Below are 21,169 nucleotides of genomic sequence, written 5' to 3'. Positions count from 1 at the left end.
CAGCACCTGCAACATGCGGTCGTGCATTATCCTGCTGAAATGTAGGGTTTCGCAGGGATCGAATGAAGGGTAGAGCCACGGGTCGTAACACATCTGAAATATAAAGTCCACTGTTCAAAATGCCGTTAATGCGAACAAGAGGTGACCGAGACGTGTAACCAATGGCACCCCATACCATCACGTCGGTTGATACATCAGTATGGCGATGACGAATACACGCTTCGAATGAGCGTTCACCGCGATGTCGCCAAACACGGACGCGACCATGATGATGCTGTAAACAGAACCTGGATTCATCCGAAAAAATTGCCATTCGTGCACCCCGGTTCGTCGCTGAGTACACCATCGCAGGCGCTCCTGTCTGTGATGCAGCGTCAAGGGTAACCGCAGCCACGGTCTCCGAGCTGATAGTCCATGCTGCCGCAAATGTCGTCGAACTGTTCGTGCAGATGGTTGTTGTCTTGCAAACGTCCCCATCTGTTGACTCAGGGATCGAGACGTGGTTGCACGATCCGTTATCGCCACGCGGATAAGATGCCTGTCATCTCGACTGCTAGTGATACGGGACCATTGGGATCGAGAACGGCGTTCAGTATCATCCTCCTGAACCCACCGATTCCATACTCTGCTAACAGTCATTGGATGTCGACCAACGCGAGCACCAATGTCGCGATACGATAAACCGCAATCGCGATAGGCTACAATCCGACCTTTATCGAAGTCGGAAACGTGATGGTACGCATTTCTCCCCCTTACACGAGGCATGAGAACGTTTCACCAAGGAACGCCGGTCAACTGCTGTTTGTGTATGAGAAATCGGTTGGAAACTTTCCTCGAGCCAGCACGTTGTAGGTGTCGCCACCGGCGCCAACCATGTGTGAATGCTCTGAAAAGCTAATCATTTGCATATCACAGCATCTTGTACCTGTCGCTTAAATTTCGCGTCTGTAGCACGTCTTCTTCGTGGTGTAGCAATTTTAATGGGCAGTAGTGTACTTCAGAAACCTTTTCACATGAATCATCTGAGTGCAAATGACAGCTCCGCCAGTGCACTGCCCTTTTACACCTCGTGTAAACGACAGTACCGCCATCCGTAAATGTGCATATCGCTAACCCATGACTTTTTTCACCTCGGGATGCGCATGAAGGTACAAGTAACATTGATCAGGCGTGTAAACAGCCACTCTATCAATGGATGCAAGCAAAAGAGCACTAGGACTGCGCATTACATCACCGGGTGTGCATAAGACTTCAAAGGCCATCCTAGACCTAGTTAAACGCCTGTCTCTTCTGTATTATGCCTGGAAAATTGTTGGGTCGACCATTATTCGCTGAAGGCCCGCCGCGGTAGCTTGGCGTGTCGTAAGCACGCGGTTAAGGCCCAGCCTTCACGCCCGCTGAGCAGCGCGTTTCCACGGGTGACTCACGACAAGAACACGGCTAGACTGCCACTGCAGGAGCACACGTCTGTTGTTGCCAGTGCGATTAAGCTAAGGTATGAAGGATTACTTCCATTGACGTATGTTCCTTAAGGTATCTTTATAGTGTTTAGCAGCTCTGCGACAACACCATCTGCATAATCTATGCAAAGCATTTCAGTATAGACCATTGTCGATTAATTCAGAAAGAACAAGTTTCTTCTACAAGTGTTTGCATAACTCACATTTTATTTATTTCTAGTTCATTTCGTGACATAACTTTTTGCAGTGTGATACTACGGGAGAATGCTGAAGATTATGTACACAGATCAGATAAGTGATGATGACGTAACGTAAAGCTGTCACTAACCAAGTGATTTACTCGGCGTTGTCGTATTGGGGATGCTATACATTTGCCGTCCTCCGATTTGTGAGCTGACTTACGCAGACAGTTATATGGGGCCTACAGTTCCACGTGAACTTCCAACCACGGTGCAACTTGGCACTTCTCACGTATACAAAATGTTCAAATGTGTGTGAATTCCTAAGGGACCAAACTACTGTGCTCCTCGGTCCCTAGACTTACAGACTACTTAATCTAACTTATGCTAAGAACAACGCACACACCCATGCCCGAGGGAGGGGCCCTCACGCATACAAATCATTACCAAAGGTGAATGAAGCAAGTAATGACAGGAAAAAAGACCTGTCGTATAGCCTGGAAACGGATGGCGGAACCCCCGTGTCAGCAGCCATCAGCGCTAACTGTTGAACCACGGAATCGGTTCATAACTCGAATTGAGTAGGCAAGAGCTTAATGGGACAACTTGAGTAAAAGAAAGGACCGGTTGACAGAACCACACATCCAGAGCCGTTAAGCAATATCATCGTTTCGTTTTGAAGCTGTAACAGCAGCTGTTTTTGCAGACAAAATTGTGGGATATCAGGTCCGCTTGTTATACAAACAAAAATTCTTTCTGTAATTATCTAAACTTTCCTGTCCTATTACCAGACATAATTCTTGTTGGTTTGCAGCCGGATTATGCAGTCATCTGGATACAGTATTCCACACCTCCGTCTGGGTGCCATTTTCAGGTAGGAACTGATTCCGACCGTCAGCGGCGTACAATTGTTCCGTCGTTCACGGTGTGAATCGGTTCCGGCGAGATGAGCAAACGCGAGTTTTCACCTCGAGACGGTGCCCAGATTGACCCCTGAAATACTGAGTCAAGATTATTGTACGGTCCAGCTGCAGAACCGGCAAGAACATCATCAGCTAATCTTTTTACTGCCCGAACATGTTTAGGCACCTTTAGAATACTTTTATTCAGGTCTGTAAAATTTCAAACATGTTTTAAGAAATAATTGTGGGAACATAAATTAGGCCTAAAAGCATTTTCTGTCTGTTGTGATTATTACCTTGTTGTTTAGTATTTGGTTCTGTAGGGCCTTATTTACAATATTATATATATCCTAAGAAATGGTGTTCTGTGAGGTTGGATGCCTAGTCAGCAAATCAATTTTATGTTTAAACGTGAATTGCGTATCAAGAGACCTGTCATTCATCAAGGAATTTTTATGGAATATTCTGTCAGCTCATGGACAAACATAGACATATTTAAAACTTGAATAAACGCTATTAATGTTCCACAATAATGTTTATTTAATAGTTTGTTAGGGTACGAATTGTGTTCTCCATAGAGGAACGAAAGACAGAAAACTAACTTTACTCGAAATTCTGGCCATTAATAGCACGAATCAAAGTATCCAGACATGACCAAACACAATTCCATTAGTCGTTCTTAAATAAAGTAGCAGCAGTCAGTTACTGCTTCTCTCACACCCAAATTTCACAGCCTGCTTTCTCCACCGCCCCTTCCTTTTTTCGGCCTGTTCATAAGTTTATCCATATAACATAGTAACCTCTACCATTACTCACTTTTACAGCATATTTGGCTGTTACATCAAGTAGTTTTAATATTTGAATATACTGTAATATAAGATTTATTTGTTCACAGTCTCTTGGGGGTATTACATCATACTTCCGTTTCTATCGATATATTCATAAAATGTCTCATATCTTTGTACAACAATCTTTGCACAGCTAGGAACTCTCGCTGAAGTTGTGTGGACTAACTGTTTAGTTTCAAGTTACTGTAATGTAATAAAATATAAATTTTTATTTGTTTTGTGACTATTAGTGTAATGTAATAAAATATGAGCCGTGACTTATATAAAAAAGAAACACACATTAATGCACTGGCTCAGCATAAAAGAGAAATAACTAATGTAGGAATATTATTAACAGTGTAATATGTTGTTTAATTTAGCCCGACTTGTATAAGCAGTCAGCAAACTAGCTCAGTTCTCAGGGTACTTACGTAATCGTCGGTACATCGTGGTTTCGTCTCGATTCCCCGATATAAGATAGCATGAGTAGCATCTACATACGAAATCCTATAATGGAACTGGAATCCTGTGACCAGACCTTTTCTGCCTGGGATGTTATCTCGATATATAAAGAAAATCTGTAAATAAAATTGTTAAATTATTGTTAGCTGCCTCCGCTCTCGTGGGATCTGAAATAAAGTTAATTGTCCTAAACAACGGCACGTCTCGTAGATGAGCTAAAAGAAAAATGTTAAAGATTCTTCTAAGATGGCGCGTAACAATGAAAATTATTTGTTAAGGCCCGTATCTACTTAAAACAATAAAGGTGTCAGATTTACAATAGATTGACCACATACACAAATTCTTTTGCAAAATAACCATTATATTTTTCTGGTTTGAAGTACAGCTTACATTGTCAGCTGGTACAGCGAGATGAGCTTTACACAAGAACATCCTCTTAGGTCCGAATCCAAGCAGATAAGATAAGCGAATGACAGAGGAAAGATAGCTCATGCATAGAAGCGCAAGAGTCCATGGAATAACATGTCCATTGCAGTTCTATCTCTTCTTCTTTGGCGTACTTGTCGATTATTTATAAAATCTATCGTGTTATTTAGTTTACATTTTTTTTAAAACCCAAGTCCACGCCGGCCGGAGTGGCCGAGCGGTTCTAGGCGCTTCAGTCCGGAACCGCGCGACTGCTACGGTCGCCGGTTCGAATCCTGCCACGGGCATGGATGTGTGTGATGTCCTTAGGTTTAAGTAGTTCTAAGCTCTAGGGGACTCATGACCTCAGATGTTAAGTCCCATAGTGCTCAGAGCCATTTGAACCAACCCAAGTCCACCCCAGAGAAACAGTACATTACCTGAGGATAGCCTAAGAAGCCGAAAGCCTATTCGTAACGAACTATGTAATATGTATCATTGTGGTACATTAATGCTGTGTATTCAAGTTTTTAACTTCAAGGTACGGTTAACTTACTAAAGGATGCATAAGTATGTGTGTGTGTAGAGATATATATATATATATATATATATATATATATATATATATATATATATATATTAGGGGAATTTCGGAGAGAGGTCTACATTTGAGTGCAGTATGCAGGTTCAAACTGATTAGTGTCCAGAAATTATGTGGAGATGAACAGACTTGAGAAGTATAGATTAAAGTGGACAGCTATATCGAAACAAGCTCCAGCCTCAAATGACGCTTACGTTAAACATGTGGAGACTAGCCTGGGGAATTCTGACGGTCTTTGTGTCTCGAATAGAATCGCATTTTCTTTTTTTGTTGTTGCCTGTGTTTACTTTTGGAACGTTTCGGCGGGCAGAGCGCTGACATCTTCAGGTGTGTGTTGCAGCGCGCGATGGGCGGGACGGCGCGGGTGCTGGGGCTGCTGGCGGCCGCCTGCTGGCTGTGGCAGGCCAGCGCCCACGTGGCGCTCACCTTCCCGCCGGCCAGGAGGTACGCACTCGACTTCCTCGACTCCTCGCGCACCAGGCCGCCCTGCGGAATGCCCAGAGGTAAGCACGCAGCAAGCACCACGCGCTCTAGCCAGCAGCTAGACTACAAGAAAATGCAGTGCAACTAACGGTACTATAGTCTCGCGGAAATGAAGTTTTCGTAAACATGTTTACTTACTAAGGGTTATTTGAAAGAGAATATAAAATTGCGTCCAGATATGGCTTAATTTTAATAACTGAAAGTGTATAAAGCTTATTTCAAATGCCCTCATAGCCGAAACTGCCAACTCGCTCTAAGGGTGTAACATTGCGGCGGCGCGGTTCTTTCCGTCCCTTTACGACGAACCTGCACCTACCTGTGAACATTGTCTCAGTAGATCATCAGTAGGAAAGCCGAGTGAAACCTACTGTACTTCGATGTGAACCAGGCTGCAATTTAAGTCATTAATCTACGTTTTGGGAGAAACACGAAATGAAAGGTTGGAAATTTTGTCCTCAATTAATATATTCTGAAACTTAGGTGAACAAGTATCACTGCCAAGCCCGTGCTAGTCCTAACACAGTCACTCACAATCCCTTTCACTCACGTTAGCAAGTTTATGGTGTTGCATTTCCCGAAAACGTAATAGCTACAAAAATACTGATTGTTTTTGATTGATAATGCTCGCCAAATATTAAGTCTGTCGGTACCAAATGCCGTCACAGTTTTTAGCCACCGACCTGCTCAATACGCCACGCGGAATTTATGTCTTTTCTCGTCATAAAATTCACTTAATTCCGAAATTTCTACACACACATCGGGATAATTATGCCATCAGTTTACAACACTTTTGATGTACGAAACACTGCTAGATCCGGCAACTTATCATTTCCATCGGAACTACTGCTGCACACCTCCGATCCCTTTCATGGCTAGGCTTCGACTCCTCCCTAGAATACTCTATGTCTTCTCTACCAGCAGAGAAGGGCGCGCGAAAATATTGCTTTACCATTGGTCAGTCTCACATCACCATCCGTCACTGTCCAGCTCTGAGACACATCTCTCACTTAACCGTCTCCAAGACAGTATCGTTATAAGGCGTTACGCCTCAACATCTTATTTCCTAGCCGGGCCTGTGTGGCCACAGGCTACGACAGGGTCGTGTCTCTGCCTCCGTGGACTTTCCGACCGTGGCGTTTCCGACCATTTTGTGGGTTCTGCAGGTGCCGTGACACTTCCGACCAGCCAGTTTTATACCGTGGCATTTCCGACCGGAGCGTCCCTCACTATTGCGCCTTCCTGTGGCTATTCGATTACTCTATTGGCAACAAATCACTTGATGAAACAGTAACTACCGTAGAGTGCCTAGGAAGTGAAATGAGCGCAAAAAACCGTAGGAAAAGCTGATGCCAGGCTGAAGTTTTTTGGGAGAAAAGGAAATGTTATTCATCCCCGAAAGAGGAGCGGCCCGCAAAACACTTCTAATACCAGTTCTTGCTCATTACTCCGGAACCCTTACCAGGTTCGGTTAGTAGAAGAGATACCAAGATCCAACTGTGAACGGCGCGTTTCGTCACGGGATCGTTTAACCGGCGAGTGAGCGATCCGGAGATGCGTAACTAGCGCCATTGGTAGACGCTACTAGAAAGGCATTCTGCATCACGAAGAGATTTAGTATTGAAATTCGGGTTTTTATTTTTTTATGTTGTACTAGATTAGGTGTTTATACTGTAATTATTACTGGTTTATCTTCTAATTCAAAGTACTCTTTGTTAGGCTCTTTGAGAGCGTACACCCAAGAACAGCCGGTTACTTCCTCCCACATATATTTCGCCAAGTGACTACGACGAGCTATGACGAGAATACTGAACAAATTACGAGGGACATTCAGCAATTAAAGAGATAAATTGGTATAGAAAAAAACTGTATTTTTACCAAATGTGACATGTGCTACTTCTCAACATAATCTGCACCACTATTAATACTTTTCACAACGATGAACTAGTTTTTTATATCTGATACGTCTTTTTCTCGTTGTTTGAGCACATTGCCACAAATTCTTCCACCTTCCTTTTTTTTGGACTCTGGTCAAAATGGTGAATCCAAGTTTCATCATACTTTAATATATGGTTTAGGAAAGGGTCATCTACCCTTTCATAGCGTTCTTTCAAGTCTGTTGCGTTAACTCTTTCCGGACCCATCTTGCACTTGTTTCGCTGAACTCGAGCTAGTTACTGACAAAGTTATGAACTGTGCCAATACTCACTGCAATTGTTTTTGCCATATATTCGACTGTAACACGACAGTCCTCCCGAATAATGTTGTCAGTACGGGAGTTAACACCAGCTGATTGATCAGGAGCCACTGCGGTTCGACCATTTTTGAACTGCTCTGTCACTTACATTAAATTCACGCGGTTCACTCAACTTTCCCTATATTGTAAAATCATTCGCGAAAAGATTTTAACCAGTTTTCCACCTGCAGAAAAAAACTGGATCACTGAACATTGTTTAGCTAATATGGAAACTTGAAGCGGACACGCCATCATTATATGCAAACTTGAGGTTGTAAACAAAACAATTTTTAAGCGTCAGGTAATTCTCATTTCATCCGTGTGATGCCAAACTAACGTCATGAGAGCACAAAACTCCTCCTACAAACTGTTTCATTTCTACATCAATTTGTCTCTCTAATTATTGAATGTCGTTCGTATAACTCCGACGTAGGCTTACAAACAATCATTCGTCCCAAGTGCCATTCGCGAATGGTACGGCAAAGGAGGAAAAAAATCCACCCCGCACCGTTTGAAGACTTGTGGGACATCGATGTAGTCTCCGAGGTCTCCCAAGTTTTATAGCCTTCGTGTATGAGAATGTTGAGAGAAGCTATTCGCGATTGTGTGTCGCGAATAAAAGCTGAAATCCTTCTCTGATGCGTTATTCATTGGCGAGGAGATCGCGAGAATACTGAGAGGCCAGTGGTGGTTGCGGCGGCCACCTGCAGAGGCGCTGCGCGACCTTGGCTGCCGCCAGCGTCCCGCGCCCTCTCCACTCACTTATTAGCACGGCGACGCACGCCGCCGTTAATTTACGGCCAGCCAGACATGTGGCCAGCGTCGCTCCCGTTGCGCACCTGTTCCCCGCGACCAGACCACGTTGGTTGCGAACAACGCGGATTCTGGGAGGAAAAGGGGAGATTTATTTGGGCAGGTTCCGTTTCGACATCAGCACGAGACACTTTAATTTTTTACTAAAACTAAACAGCATGGCCTTTGCTATTAACCTAACATGACCTATACGGAGGTGTTACAATTGAATAATAGTAAACCACAAGAAAATACAAAAAGTACAAGATCCGTTCCCTGTCATATGAAGAAAGAGTTACGATATGAGAAATTCTGGGATACTTTTGTACCAACTCTACGACGAATTCCTGCAGCACCCAAGAGGTCGCCAGGGTTGGACAGTGAAAAGGTAGTACGGGATATTATGAAGATGTTTTAATCCCAAGATGCTCTGGTTCGCCGGCCGGAGTAGCTGAGCGGCTCTCGGCGCTGCAGTCTGGAGCCGAGCGACCGCTGCGGTCGCAGGTTCGAGTTCTGCCTCGGGCATGGATGTGTGTGATGTCCTTGGGTCGCTTAGGTTTAATTAGTTTTAAGTTCTAGGCAACTGATGACCTCAGAAGTTAAGTCGCGTAGTGCTCAGAGCCATTTTGCTCTGGTTCTAATATGTAGATATAAAAGATTACCATAGTTTATTTCTTTATTATCAGTGATAGATTATACTCTATTGTAGTTGAAACGTCATTAAAATTAGTGATTGACATCAAGCTTTGCACTATGTGACCAAAGGTATGTAGACACGTATTTTTTTTATTGCATGGAACTGGGGACGTAGAAGCTACGGAGAAGCCTCTTGCCCGCCATAGCCCTCAGTGGTTCACAACCCCACAACAGGCTACAGCAGTCCACTCACCTAACCGCCGCTCCATACCGAACCCAGGGTTATTGTGTGGTTCGGGCCCCAGCGGACCCTCCCCCCCCCCCCCCCCCCCCCTCCTCGGAACGTCTCACACCAGACGAGTGTAACCGCAGTGTTAGAGTAATTATGGTGTACGCGTACGTGGAGACAGTGTTTGCGCAGCAACTGCCCCGACATAGTGTAACTGAGGAAGAATAAGGGGAACCAGGCCCGCATTCGCCGAGGCAGATGGAAAACCGCCTTAAAAACCGTCCACAGACTGAAACTTGAAACTTCCTGGCAAATTAAAACTGTGTGCCAGACCGAGATCGATCTCGGGACCTTTGCCTTTCGCAGGCAAGTGCTCTATCATCTGAGCTACCCAAGCACGACTCACGCCCCGTCCTCACAGCTTCACTTCTGCCAGTACCTCGTCTCCTACCTTCCAAACTTTACAGAAGCTGTCCTGCGAACCTTGCGGAACTAGAACTCCTGAAAGAAAGGATATTGGAGAGACATGGCTTAGCCAAAGCTTGGGGGATGTTTCCAGAATAAGGGTAAGCAATGTCTCTACAATATTTCTTTCAGGAGTGCTAGTTCTGCAAGGTTCGCAGGACAGCTTCTGTAAAGTTTGGAAGGTAGGAGACGAGGTACCGGCAGAAGTGAAGCTGTGAGGACGGGGCAAAGGTCCCGAGTTCGAGTCTCGGTCCCGCACGCAGTTTTAATCTGCGAGGAAGTTTGATATCAGCGCACACTCCGCTGCAGAATAAAAATCACATTCTGGCATCCACAGACTGGCTGGCACACCGGACCTCGACACTAATCCGCCGGGCGGATTCGTGCCGGGGACTGGCACGCCTTCCCGCCCGGAAAGCAGTGCGTTAGACCGCATGGCTAACCGGGATGGCTGACACCTATTAGTGGATATTAATAAACGGTGTGTTCACTCTTCGCCTCTACGAGTGCTTGAACTCTGCTTCGGACAGTTGCAATGATGTGTCTGTATGCCTGTTGAGAAATGACATCCGGTTATTCCTCAAGAGCCGAATCCAGATGTTGGACTATCTAACTCATTCCAAAGGTGTTCCTTAAGTTTCTGGTAGGAACACTGGCAGAGCATCCAATTCATAAATCTTGTCCACATACCATGGCCTCACAAATGCTGCTTTATGAAAGGGTGCGTTGTTTTACTGATGCGAACAACCGTACGACAGGGGCAGTGCAGTGGTTAGCACACTGTTGTTCCGGAGGACGACGGTGCAAACCCGTTTCCCTAAATCGCTTAAGGCAAATGCCGGGATGGTTCCTTCGATAGCACCCGGCCTCTTTCCATCGTTCCCTAATCCGAGCTTGTGCTCTGTCCTTAATGAGCTCGCTGTCGACGGGACCTTAAACTATAGCCTCCTCCTCTTCCACCTCCACGAACAACCGTCTACTGTCCGCTATGCACAGTGCTGTAAAACGTGTTTGTATTCTTCCACATTTGCGTTTTGATAAGCGCAATAAGAGAAGTACACTTTAATCTCGAGAAACACTCCGATACTGTAACGCCAACTCCTCCGGACTTCATTTTTGGTAATACACACGATGGCAGGTAACATTCTCCAGGTGTTCTTCAAATCCAAAGCCTTCCATCGGATTTCCATAGGGTATGATACATCACACAAATGAGTAGTTTGTAGTCGTCCACTGTTCAATGGCGTTCCTCTTTACACCAACTCAAGCGTCGCTTAGCACTGAACTACAGAAATGAGCGGCTTATGAGAAGCTGGTCGACCATTGGACCCCATCGGTAATTCCATATGCACGGTCATTATACTAGCTGGACTGCTGGTAGGACTTCGGAAGTCGCGAGCAATTCCTTCCACTGATTTCACGCGATTTCTTACAACCACCCTACACAACGCTCAACGTTCCCTGTCCGTGAGTGCACAAGATCCTAGTTTTGGTTCAGCTGCGGTTGTTCCTTCGCTTTTCCACTTCACAATCTCAACACCAACAGTCGATCTGGGCCGCTTTAGAAGGACTGGAATGTCCTTGATCGATCTGTTACTCTGGTGACGTCCAATGACTAGACAATGTCGAAATCACTGAGCTCTCGTGTCCGACTCATTTTGCTCTTACTGCTTTTCTACTGACAACTCAGTACACCCCGTCCTCTTTTGCACCACCGGGTCCGCCTTTCGTGTCAACTAGTACTCAATTCCTCACTACACAAGAGCATCCAAACACTTTTGATCAGTGCATGTTGTATCAGCAACTAAGACGTGAATTCCCTATCACGCTCCTCGACCACTGTAGTACCATTCTGGCCTGATGACACGGACGTCTATCCTGCTGGAAGATGCCATCCCAGTCGGGGAAGACATCACGCATGATCAGATGCAGGTGGTCCGCAATAATGTGTAGCCCATGTACGTATGCATGCTTTCACGGCGATATCTGTTAGTAAAACATTCTCGGTTTTCAAGTCGCGTCAAGTGGTTTACTGTCCACGAGCTTTTGGCAGAGATCTCCTCTGCCATTGTCAAGCGGATGACATTTGACGATGGCAGAGGACATCTCTGCCGAAAGCTCGTGGGCGGTAAACCACTTGACGCGACTTGAAACCCGAGAATGTTTTATTAATGTGTAGTCCATGTGTGTCGTGCTTCCTTCGATTTCTGCAAAACGCCCATGGAGGCCAGATGAATGCCTCCCAAGGGGTAGTACAGCCCCCACAAGCCTGCGCCAATGACCCGGCGCATATTTGGAGCAGCCGTTCTCCTGGATAATCGGATAATCGTCCGGCCACGCGACCCATTTCAGTTGATCCTCCATGGTCCAATCTCGATGATCCCCTGTCCTCTATAAACGTATTTAACGTTGTCTTTGGGTCAACATGGAGTCTGCTGCGGAGCCAGGAATTCGACACTGTGCTCCGAAACACTTGGCCCTGCACCGGCTTTGCGCTCTGCCGCCAGACCGGCGCTTGGCCTGCTGTCCAGACCAGGCAATCTTCCGATCTCCACGTTCCGTGATGAGGGGTTGGGTTGTTTGGGGGAAGAGACCAGACAGCGAGGTTAATCGGTCTCATTGGATTAGGGAAGGACGGGGAAGGAAGTCGGCCGTGCCCTTTCAAAGGAACCATCCCGGCATTTGCCTGGAGCGATATAGGGAAATCACGGGTAACCTATATCAGGATGGCCGGACGCGGGATTGAACCACCGTCCTCCCGAATGCGAGTCCAATGTGCTAGCCACCGCGCCACCTCGCTCGGTCGTGATGAGGCATGGGCGTCCAACACACTGTCGCCCACTCTTGGTTTCGCCGTCTGCCAACCACTTTCCGTAGATACTGATGACAGTAACACATGAACGGCCGAATAGCTTCGCCGTTTCCGAGATTTTCGTTCCCAGGCGCCGGGCCACAACAATCTGACCTTTGTCAGAGTCGCTTATGACAGTCGGATTTCCCAATTTGAGACCCATGTCGCCACAGGCATGTTTCCCAATTCGTCTCTGATCCGCTTGCGTACTTTCCTTACTGCGTCACGAGTCGGCATCCAGTCTCGCGTCGGCCATTGGTCATCACGTTGTGACTCATCAGTGGATCGCTGCCTGTCTACTGAGACACGTTCAGGTACCTCAGGGCGGTGAAATACACTTTTAACCAAAACAAAAGTTTGTAAATGTACGAATTTTACAACAATGTCTCTTGTGGCGAGTTTCAGCTTGGGTGCAATCACTTTACATGCAGCGAAACGACTTACAGTATGTTATTAGAGAGTAAGGTTAAAATTCTCCACGCTACCAAATGGAAGAGGAAATCCGCCGTGGCTTCGTGGTAGGAGCCATCCCCTCTTTTGCCAGAAACGGTTCGTGATCGGTCGCAATTAACTGAATAGCAGTGCATCTTTATTATATAACCCCAAACGGGATGTCCTGGCCAATCAAGCCATACGATCATTTTTGTTCTTAATGTAGTGCTGGTTTGTTATCAGACAGTGGGGTTACATTGTGCTGAACTCTAGACACAGATCATACAATGTGAGCTTTCACGGCAGGTACTGATATCACTTGAAACTTCCGGGCTATTAGGCCGTGGTCGATGTATAAAACTCTCTCCTAACGTGGCTTAGAAGATGTCTGCATCAGTAGGAGAGGAAACGTTAGGAGAAAGTTTTATACATCGACTACAGCCTAACAGCTCGAAAGTTATAAGTGACGTCTAGGCACAGAGTCATCTAACTCCAGCAAAACATTAACATTGTCACTCAAAAATTGCGAACGTGTGCTGGACGCCATTCGGCACTGAAATCTAATTTACTTGGCACTATTAGTGATTTAGCAATCAACCTCCCCCCCCCCCCCCCGGTCCCCCACCCTTGCGCACACACACACACACACACACACACACACACACACACACACACACACACACAAACATCTGTGCCCATATCAATGTAAGTACTCATGATCGAGTTCTTTCTCACAGTAGTTCGGTAGCGCTCGCCTGCAAAGGAAGGAGAATTAGCAGTGCTAAGTTATTAAATATCCACATGAGTGAAATTTGTCAAAAGCCAGTTAGAGTGACCAGGTATATGAGACGGTCCTGCTGAGTGAAGTCTTACAAGACATAGCCACCAGAATTAACAAGATCCTCATATTCCGTTCCAGTATACCGTAATAACGGCTTTCGACCTCTCGCGCTGTTATATTCGTTATTAGAAGAATCAGAACTGACCATCAGAACAGTATGTAGGCCGTGAAGCTCACTAATTGCTCTATGATGTAGTTAGTGAGTCAGACTTCAAAACAAACCGTAAAAATGAGGTTTGAGGGCACCATCATCTAGATCTACATGTCTACCCTGCAATTCACACTCAAGTGTTCTGCAGAGGGTTCATCGAACCACCTTCAGAGTATGTCTCTAGCGTTCCACATTCGAACAGCGTGCGGAAGAAACAACCACTTCGATCTTTCCGTGCGAGCTCTAATTTCTCTTACGTTATAATAATGATGATTTCTCCCCACATATGTGCGTGTGAAAAACATATTTTCGCATTCGGAGGAGAAAGTTCGTGTCTGGAATCCCCTCGTTTCCAGAAATCGACATGCGCTGTATGCTGTCGGGCATTGTCATCCATGAAAATGAAGTTAGGGCCGAGTGCGCCCCCGAAAATACGCACGTGGGGAAGGGTACAGTGGACGCCGACGGGTGAGTGTACCGTGATCAAAGTTTTAACGATAAGTACACCCATTCCACACTACGCCTCCTCATGCCGTAAAATCTGGACCAACAAAACGATCGTATTCGGAAAATGTTCATGGATGCACTACTCTCGATACGAGGGTGCGTCCACCATTGTCGAACATGGTACTTTTTGGTGGTCCAGGTGGTATGATGTGCGGTGGCACAATGCTGCCTGGGCGTACTGCCACATCTTTGAACGCGGCACACTCACCGGTCATTGTTGTTGTGACACTGTTCCCATTCCCCCGTATGCGTCCATTTAGGAGGCATTCGCCCCGTCTCCATTTTTATGGTTGCAACGCGCGACCGCATCGAACAGTGCAGGTGAAGTACTTGTAACGAGAGGATATTCAACGAATGGTTCGGACTGCCCGTTCTCCCTGCTTAAGTCCCGTTGAGCACGTATGGGACGAGTTGGGGAGACATATTGTAGCGCGCCAGATGTACCGACGACCGTTCAGCAGTTTGTCAAACGTGGTGGTCCAGAAATAAAGGCCCTACCGCAAGAACTGCTTACCGACCTTGTGGGCAGGAATTGTGCACGTTGCAGAGCATAAATTGCCGTCCGTGGTGATCAGAAACGCTGTTAAGAACCATGTCCCACCGTTTATAATGTCCAGGGGACCATCATGAACCGCGGAGACTGCAGTGTGATTATTGACCTTGTTTCAGTTCGTCTCGTTGCATATTTCTTTCAGTTACCCTATGTACTACAGTGTGGCAATTCTTTCTATATATGGTCCAAATTCCATCGACCTAATTTACCTTGCAGTATCACATCTTGCGAAAGCTACTTTCGTCCTTAAGTTTTGCACACCAGTGTATTAAGATGTCATCACCATATCTGATACAATTTAACCTTTCGCCATTGACTTTTATTCCATAGGTCTTATCCTTTATGATCTGAATAGCTTCTTCAGTGAACACATTAAATAAATATGGAGACGGAGGACATTCCTGTCTGGTTAATAACTGTAATGTCTCCGTGCTCGTCGTCAAAAATGTGGGATCTAGGAACCTTACGTACTCGGTTCGCGAAGCAAACAATCAATGAATATTATTACAAAATGAAAAGATACAATATTTACCCTTGCAATTACACAGATGTGTCCCAAGCAAAAGGCGACATACGAAATAATTAATCCTCTGCAAAAAAAGGCTCTGAGCACTATGGGACTTAACTTCTGAGGTCATCAGTCCCCTAGAACTTAGAACTACTTAAACCTAACTAACCTAAGGACATCACACACATCCATGCCCGAGGCAGGATTCGAACCTGCGACCGTAGCGGTCGCGCGGTTCCAGACTGCAGCACCTAGAACCGCTCGGCCACCGCGGCCGGCTAATCATCTGCAGCATATACAATCCCAAGTCTTCGTACATCCATATTTAAACTGGATGAAGGTGGGACGCAGCTGGTATAATGTGCACCCACGTGGTCCACCGCAGACTTCTAGACTGAGCCACACACAACTGATTTCATCAAAGTGTACGGGCCTGAAGATGGCGTTGACGCAACGTCGAAACTCGTAGCGACGTAAATATAAAATCTTAAGTACAGCTGGAGGAATTTCATTTTTATTAAAAAATTCCCAAGTCTGGTTACATAGTACAAGCGAAGTAAAGAGCGTTGACGCCTCTATCCAAGTCGCAGGTCTTGAAGCTGCTATTCAACTGGGGCGTCGCCAGTCGGTCGCGGCGCTTATGTGCTCTTCGCATAGGGGTCGCCGCTGTCGCGTTGTCGTCCTGGAGATGGATCGGTCAGCGCGCGATTGGCTGACGTCTTCTCACACTCATCTCTTTTCTATCGTTCCCGACTGGTGTGCCGGCGCTTGACTTTACGCCGTAACAATAACTAAGACGATTCTGCTCATAGCTGTCAAGTCTGCTTCTTTCATTTGTTATGCGACAGCAGCGTAGATGAATACGAGAGGCGGGAGGGAAAGAAACGCCTTCTGTGGGGTACCGATTTATTTAAGGTGTCAACTGCCCGGTCTTGTGTTCGTGACAAGAATGACATTTTCCCACGCATTCTTTTTGTGGACAGAGAAAAAACTTCCCAGCCACAAGTGCCTGCAGAATATTCGGTTTGTGACAGCTGTGTCGAAAATGGAGAAAGTGCCGGGTGTTTGAAATGGGCGCTGTGTACATTGGTGAGGCGCCGTGTCCGCACGAACCTCAGCCGCAGAGAGGTATAATGAGCGCTGCTTCTCTGAGGACCAGCGTGCGTGTGTTGTAAGAGGCCGGCTATGTTTTGTAACTCACGACCCACTTGGCCCGTCGGTTCGGCAGTCGCACCTTCTCCCAGCAGCCAGGCTACATTCATTGACTGATTTTCCCGGCGGCTGCAAGCCAGTGTCCCGCGCCGTTTGTCTCTGATCCGTTCGGCAGGTAAGCGACAAAATGGAGGTAGTATTTCAGTCGAAGTTGTAATTACGGCCACTTTCGGAGCTCTAGTAGCCACAAAGTGGTACATGCAGTATGGGAATCAGAGACATCGATGGTCTGTCAGTCTTGGCCTACGCGATACTTTTTCGCCATATCTCTCCGCACAGACAACTATCATCGTCCATGAAGAACAGGTCTGTCCAAGTTACACCTCAAAAAAGTAAATTTTCAGTCGGCTGACATAAGTTTTAACCTGAGTTAGTGTAGACTCGGGTGGAGTCCGGTCTCTTCACTCTTTAAGTCCTCCCAAACGTTGATGACGTCACACATTCTCAAAAAAGTGCTAATGTATTTCTGTGGTGCACCATCACAGCCAGATTTTGTTTAAAGAAAAGGTTTCTTTGCCGAGTTCACAAACGCAAACATTCAAATTCAGCAAGGGCGGTAGCAGCCGTTCTTTTGAGCGCCCCAGAATAATACCATCACGATAACCTGCTGCAGTAGCTCATTTCTGTATATGCGGGAGCTACCAGAAGTCCTATGATAGCTAGTGGCAATGTGAAGCACCGTACGCCTGTCCAGCAGTAGCCGTCTGTCTCTATGACAGTCGAGATCGCAATAACATTTCTTTATTACGACCGGTTTCGGCTTATGTTAAAGCCATCCTCAGATTGTTTGGTCCCCTGGTGCTGGCGGTTGGCCGCCCGCTGTGGCCGAGCGGTTCTAGGCGCTTCAGTCCGGAACCGCGCTGCTGCTACGGTCACAGGCTCGAATCCTGCCTCGGGCATGGATGTGTATGATGTCCTTAAACTAGTTAGGTTTAAGTAGTTGTATGTCTAGGGAGTGATGACCTCAGATGTTAAGACCATAGTGCTCAGAGCCATTTGAACTTTTTTTTGCTTGCGGCTCCTCAGTTTTTCACGTGATGCCACGATCGTACATTGTCCACTGTGTCTCTCTGCTATGTTACTCCGTTGTACTTACCATCACATCCTCTCCGGACGAGCGAGTGGAAACAATCATCCTGTAGACTCTAGTACCACGCATCTGTGAATAGGTCGTACTTTCTTTACTTCTCCGTCCAATCTGGGGCCCTTCTCTGCACCGTTGCGGCAGGCACACATTGTTGGACATCTGACGTACGGCTTGACTATGCCGAGCCTCCGATACACTGCTTCTCACGAAACTGTAGCTTCTGAGATACCTGTTGGCCACGTTCTGCACCTAATTTAGTCTGACACTGTTGGAATTCGACGCGCATTTAACGGCATATATTGTTTTGTGTTGTTGTTTTGATCAAAAAAATGATTCAAATGGCTCTAAGCACTATGGGACTTAACACTTGAGGTCATCAGTCCCCTAGACTTAGAACTACTTACAGCTAACTAACCTAAGGACACCACACACATCCATGCCCGAGGCATGGTTCGAACCTGCGACCGTAGCGGGAGCGCGGTTCCCGACTGAAGCGCCTAGAACCGCTCGGCCACAGCGGCCGGCTTGTTGTTTTGATCAGCGCCGTGCTGGTGCGTAACGAGCGTTACTTTTTTTCTGGCAGCCGTTCGCAAAACCTAGAAATGACAGCGCCACCTACCGAAACTTTTGGCTCTATCTCTGATCTGCTTCAAGGTGTCAAAAGACTATAACCACCTAAACAGTATCCATATTGCTTATTGGTAAAGTTCACTGTACAATGACAGAAAGAGACTGCATCTTCTCGAAAATGAAATGCTAACGCAATATTATGGGTTGGTGCATAAGTACCATATTTGTCGCTAATGCAGAAAATCTCGGCGTTTTACAAGGTTTGTTACACTTTTCGCACTTCGCTTTCTTCTTTTCCCCTATTACGTTTAACTGTTGGATACCGGTGTATTTTGTTGCTCTGGACTCGCGTGACTCCAATCCTTTAGATTTACGTTTCACGTGATTTTCCTAAGCCGATTAATAGAGTTTCTGGGATTCTGCTTTTGAAATGGACGACCGGTTTCCTTCCCCTCCCTTGTCAGATATGAGCTTGCGCTCCGTCTCTACTTTCTAGTGACCGAAATGAATAACCCCCGCCTCCTCTACTTCACTGAGCACGCACGTGTTTGTGTGTGTGTGTGTGTGTGTGTGTGAGAGAGAGAGAGAGAGAGAGAGAGAGAGAGAGTAATTGATATAACCAGCCTGTTTAAAAATTTTCGAGACGGGATAACAAAGAAATGAGAAAAGTTAAGATGGTGTTTAAATGTTTCAAGTGTTTGACTTAGTGCCGTCCACCACTCTACCGCCACCCCCACACTTCTCCCCCACCCGCCACTTAAGTGCAATGCACAGAACACTCATACAACCATATGAAACTGAAGGGAAAATCTTTCTTTGGGATGTTGTTCAACTCACGTGACACATTCACCACTTCTTCCTGAAAGACCAATTCTGCACTTCCTCGTTCTGTGTAAGATTCGTGCTAATAACATCAAGTAACGTCACTCGTGATGTTTTGTGTCAGAAAAGAACTGTTCTCCGTGTTTTAAATTTCATACGAATTGCGGCAAGTGTCCAGGCGTCTTTGTTTTTTTTCGTGGGTCAAGGTGTGCGGAATAAACATTTCACTCACTTTCCTCTTCTTACGCGGCTGCTACGGTCGCAGGTTCGAATCCTACCTCGGGCATGGATGTGTGTGATGTCCGTAGGTTAGTTAGGTTTAAGTAGTTCTAAGTCTAGGGGACAGATGACCTCAGATGTTAAGTTCCACAGTATTTAGAGCCATTTGAACCATTTCCTCTTCTTCCAAACATCCTAGAGAATATCTTGAACACTTGATTTAGAGATGGTGCTCCTTAGCGATTTGTGTCGCAATGACGTCGCCACACCACTGCCGCACATCAAAACACTCACTGGGCGAATCCATATGTCTTGTTCAGAATTGATAGTTCAAGCTGCCACCTGCCACTAACTAGTGCTCTGACGTCGCTTGTACGCCAGGTGTAAAATAAGTCTCAGAATTTCTTGGACGGATGGTGCACTTGGTCTCTCGCGATGGTGTTGTGCACGGGGGTCCATCGGTCTGACAACAGGTAAGACTCGCCTGCTTGTCTGTATGAGGCTTACACCATGTTTTCTGCACCACTGGCCATTAAAATGGCTACACCAAGAAGATGACGTGCTACAGACGCGAAATTTAACCGACAGGAAGAAGATGCTGTGATATGCGAATGATTAGCTTTTCAGAGCATTCACACAAGGTTGGCGCCGGTGGCGACACCTACAACGTACTGACATGAGGAAAGTTTCCAACCGATTTCTCATACACAAATAGCAGTTGGCTGGCGTTGCCTGGTGAAACGTTGTTATGATGCCTCGTGTAAGGAGGAGAAATGCGTACCATCACGTTTCCGACTCTGATAAAGGTCGGATTGTAGCCTATCGCGATTTCGGTTTATCGTATCGCGACATTGCTGCTCGCGTTGGTCGAGATCCAATGACTGTTAGCAGAATATGGAATCGGTGGCTTCAGGAGGGTAATACGGAACGCCGTGCTGGATCCCAGCGGCCTCGTATCACTATCAGTACAGATGACGGGCATCTTATCAGCATGGCTGTAACGGATCGTACAGCCACGTCTCGATCCCCAAGTCTACAGATGCGGACGTTTGCAAGAGAACAACCATCTGCACGAACAGTTCGATGACGTTTGCAGCAGCATGGACTATCAGCTCGAAGATCGTGGCTGCGGTTACCCTAGACGCTGCATCACAGACAGGAGCGCCTGCGATGGTGTATTCAACGACGAACCTGGTTGCACGAATCGCAAAACGTCATTTTTTCGGATGAATCCAGGTTCTGTTTACAGCATCATGATGGTCACATCCGTGTTTGGCGACATCGCGGTGAACGCACATTGGAAGCGTGTACTGGCGTATCACCCGGCGTGATGGTATGGGGTGCCATTGGTTACACGTCTCGGTCACCTCTTGTTCGCATTGACGGCACTTTGAACAGTGGAAGTTACATTTCAGATGTGTTGGGACCCGTGACTCTACCCTTCATTCGATCCATGCGAAACCCTACATTTCAGCAGGATAATACACGACCGCATGTTGCAGGAAATGTACGGGCCTTTCTGGATACAGGAAATGTTCGACTGCTGCCTTGGCCAGCACATTCTCGAGATCTCTCACCAACTGAAAACGCCTGGTCTATGGTTGCCGAGCAACTGGCTCGTCACAATACGCCAGTCACTACTCTTGAGGAACTGTGGTGTCGTGTAGAAGCTGCATGGGCAGCTGTACCTGTACACGCCATCCAAGCTCTGTTTGACTCAAAGCCCAGGCGTATCAAGGCCG

General features: G+C 46.4%; 1 protein-coding gene across 4 annotated transcripts in view; it reads left to right on the top strand.

Moving 5' to 3' along the window:
• The window catches only part of LOC124797890, a 481,263-nt gene that overhangs the window by 225,631 nt on the left and 234,463 nt on the right, over positions 1-21,169 (top strand). For all 4 annotated transcript variants that reach the window (XM_047260999.1, XM_047260998.1, XM_047260997.1 and 1 more), the window contains exon 2: positions 5,177-5,339. In XM_047260999.1, the coding sequence (XP_047116955.1) occupies positions 5,183-5,339 (157 nt within the window). In that variant the 5' untranslated portion in view covers positions 5,177-5,182. The remainder of the gene's footprint in view (positions 1-5,176; positions 5,340-21,169) is intronic.

The sequence above is a fragment of the Schistocerca piceifrons genome, chromosome 5 (genome assembly GCF_021461385.2).
Source record: "Schistocerca piceifrons isolate TAMUIC-IGC-003096 chromosome 5, iqSchPice1.1, whole genome shotgun sequence".
In the NCBI taxonomy this organism is placed as follows: Eukaryota; Metazoa; Arthropoda; class Insecta; order Orthoptera; family Acrididae; genus Schistocerca; species Schistocerca piceifrons.
Note: the sequence above shows the minus strand (reverse complement) of the source record. Positions and strands in the feature narration are given on the sequence as shown.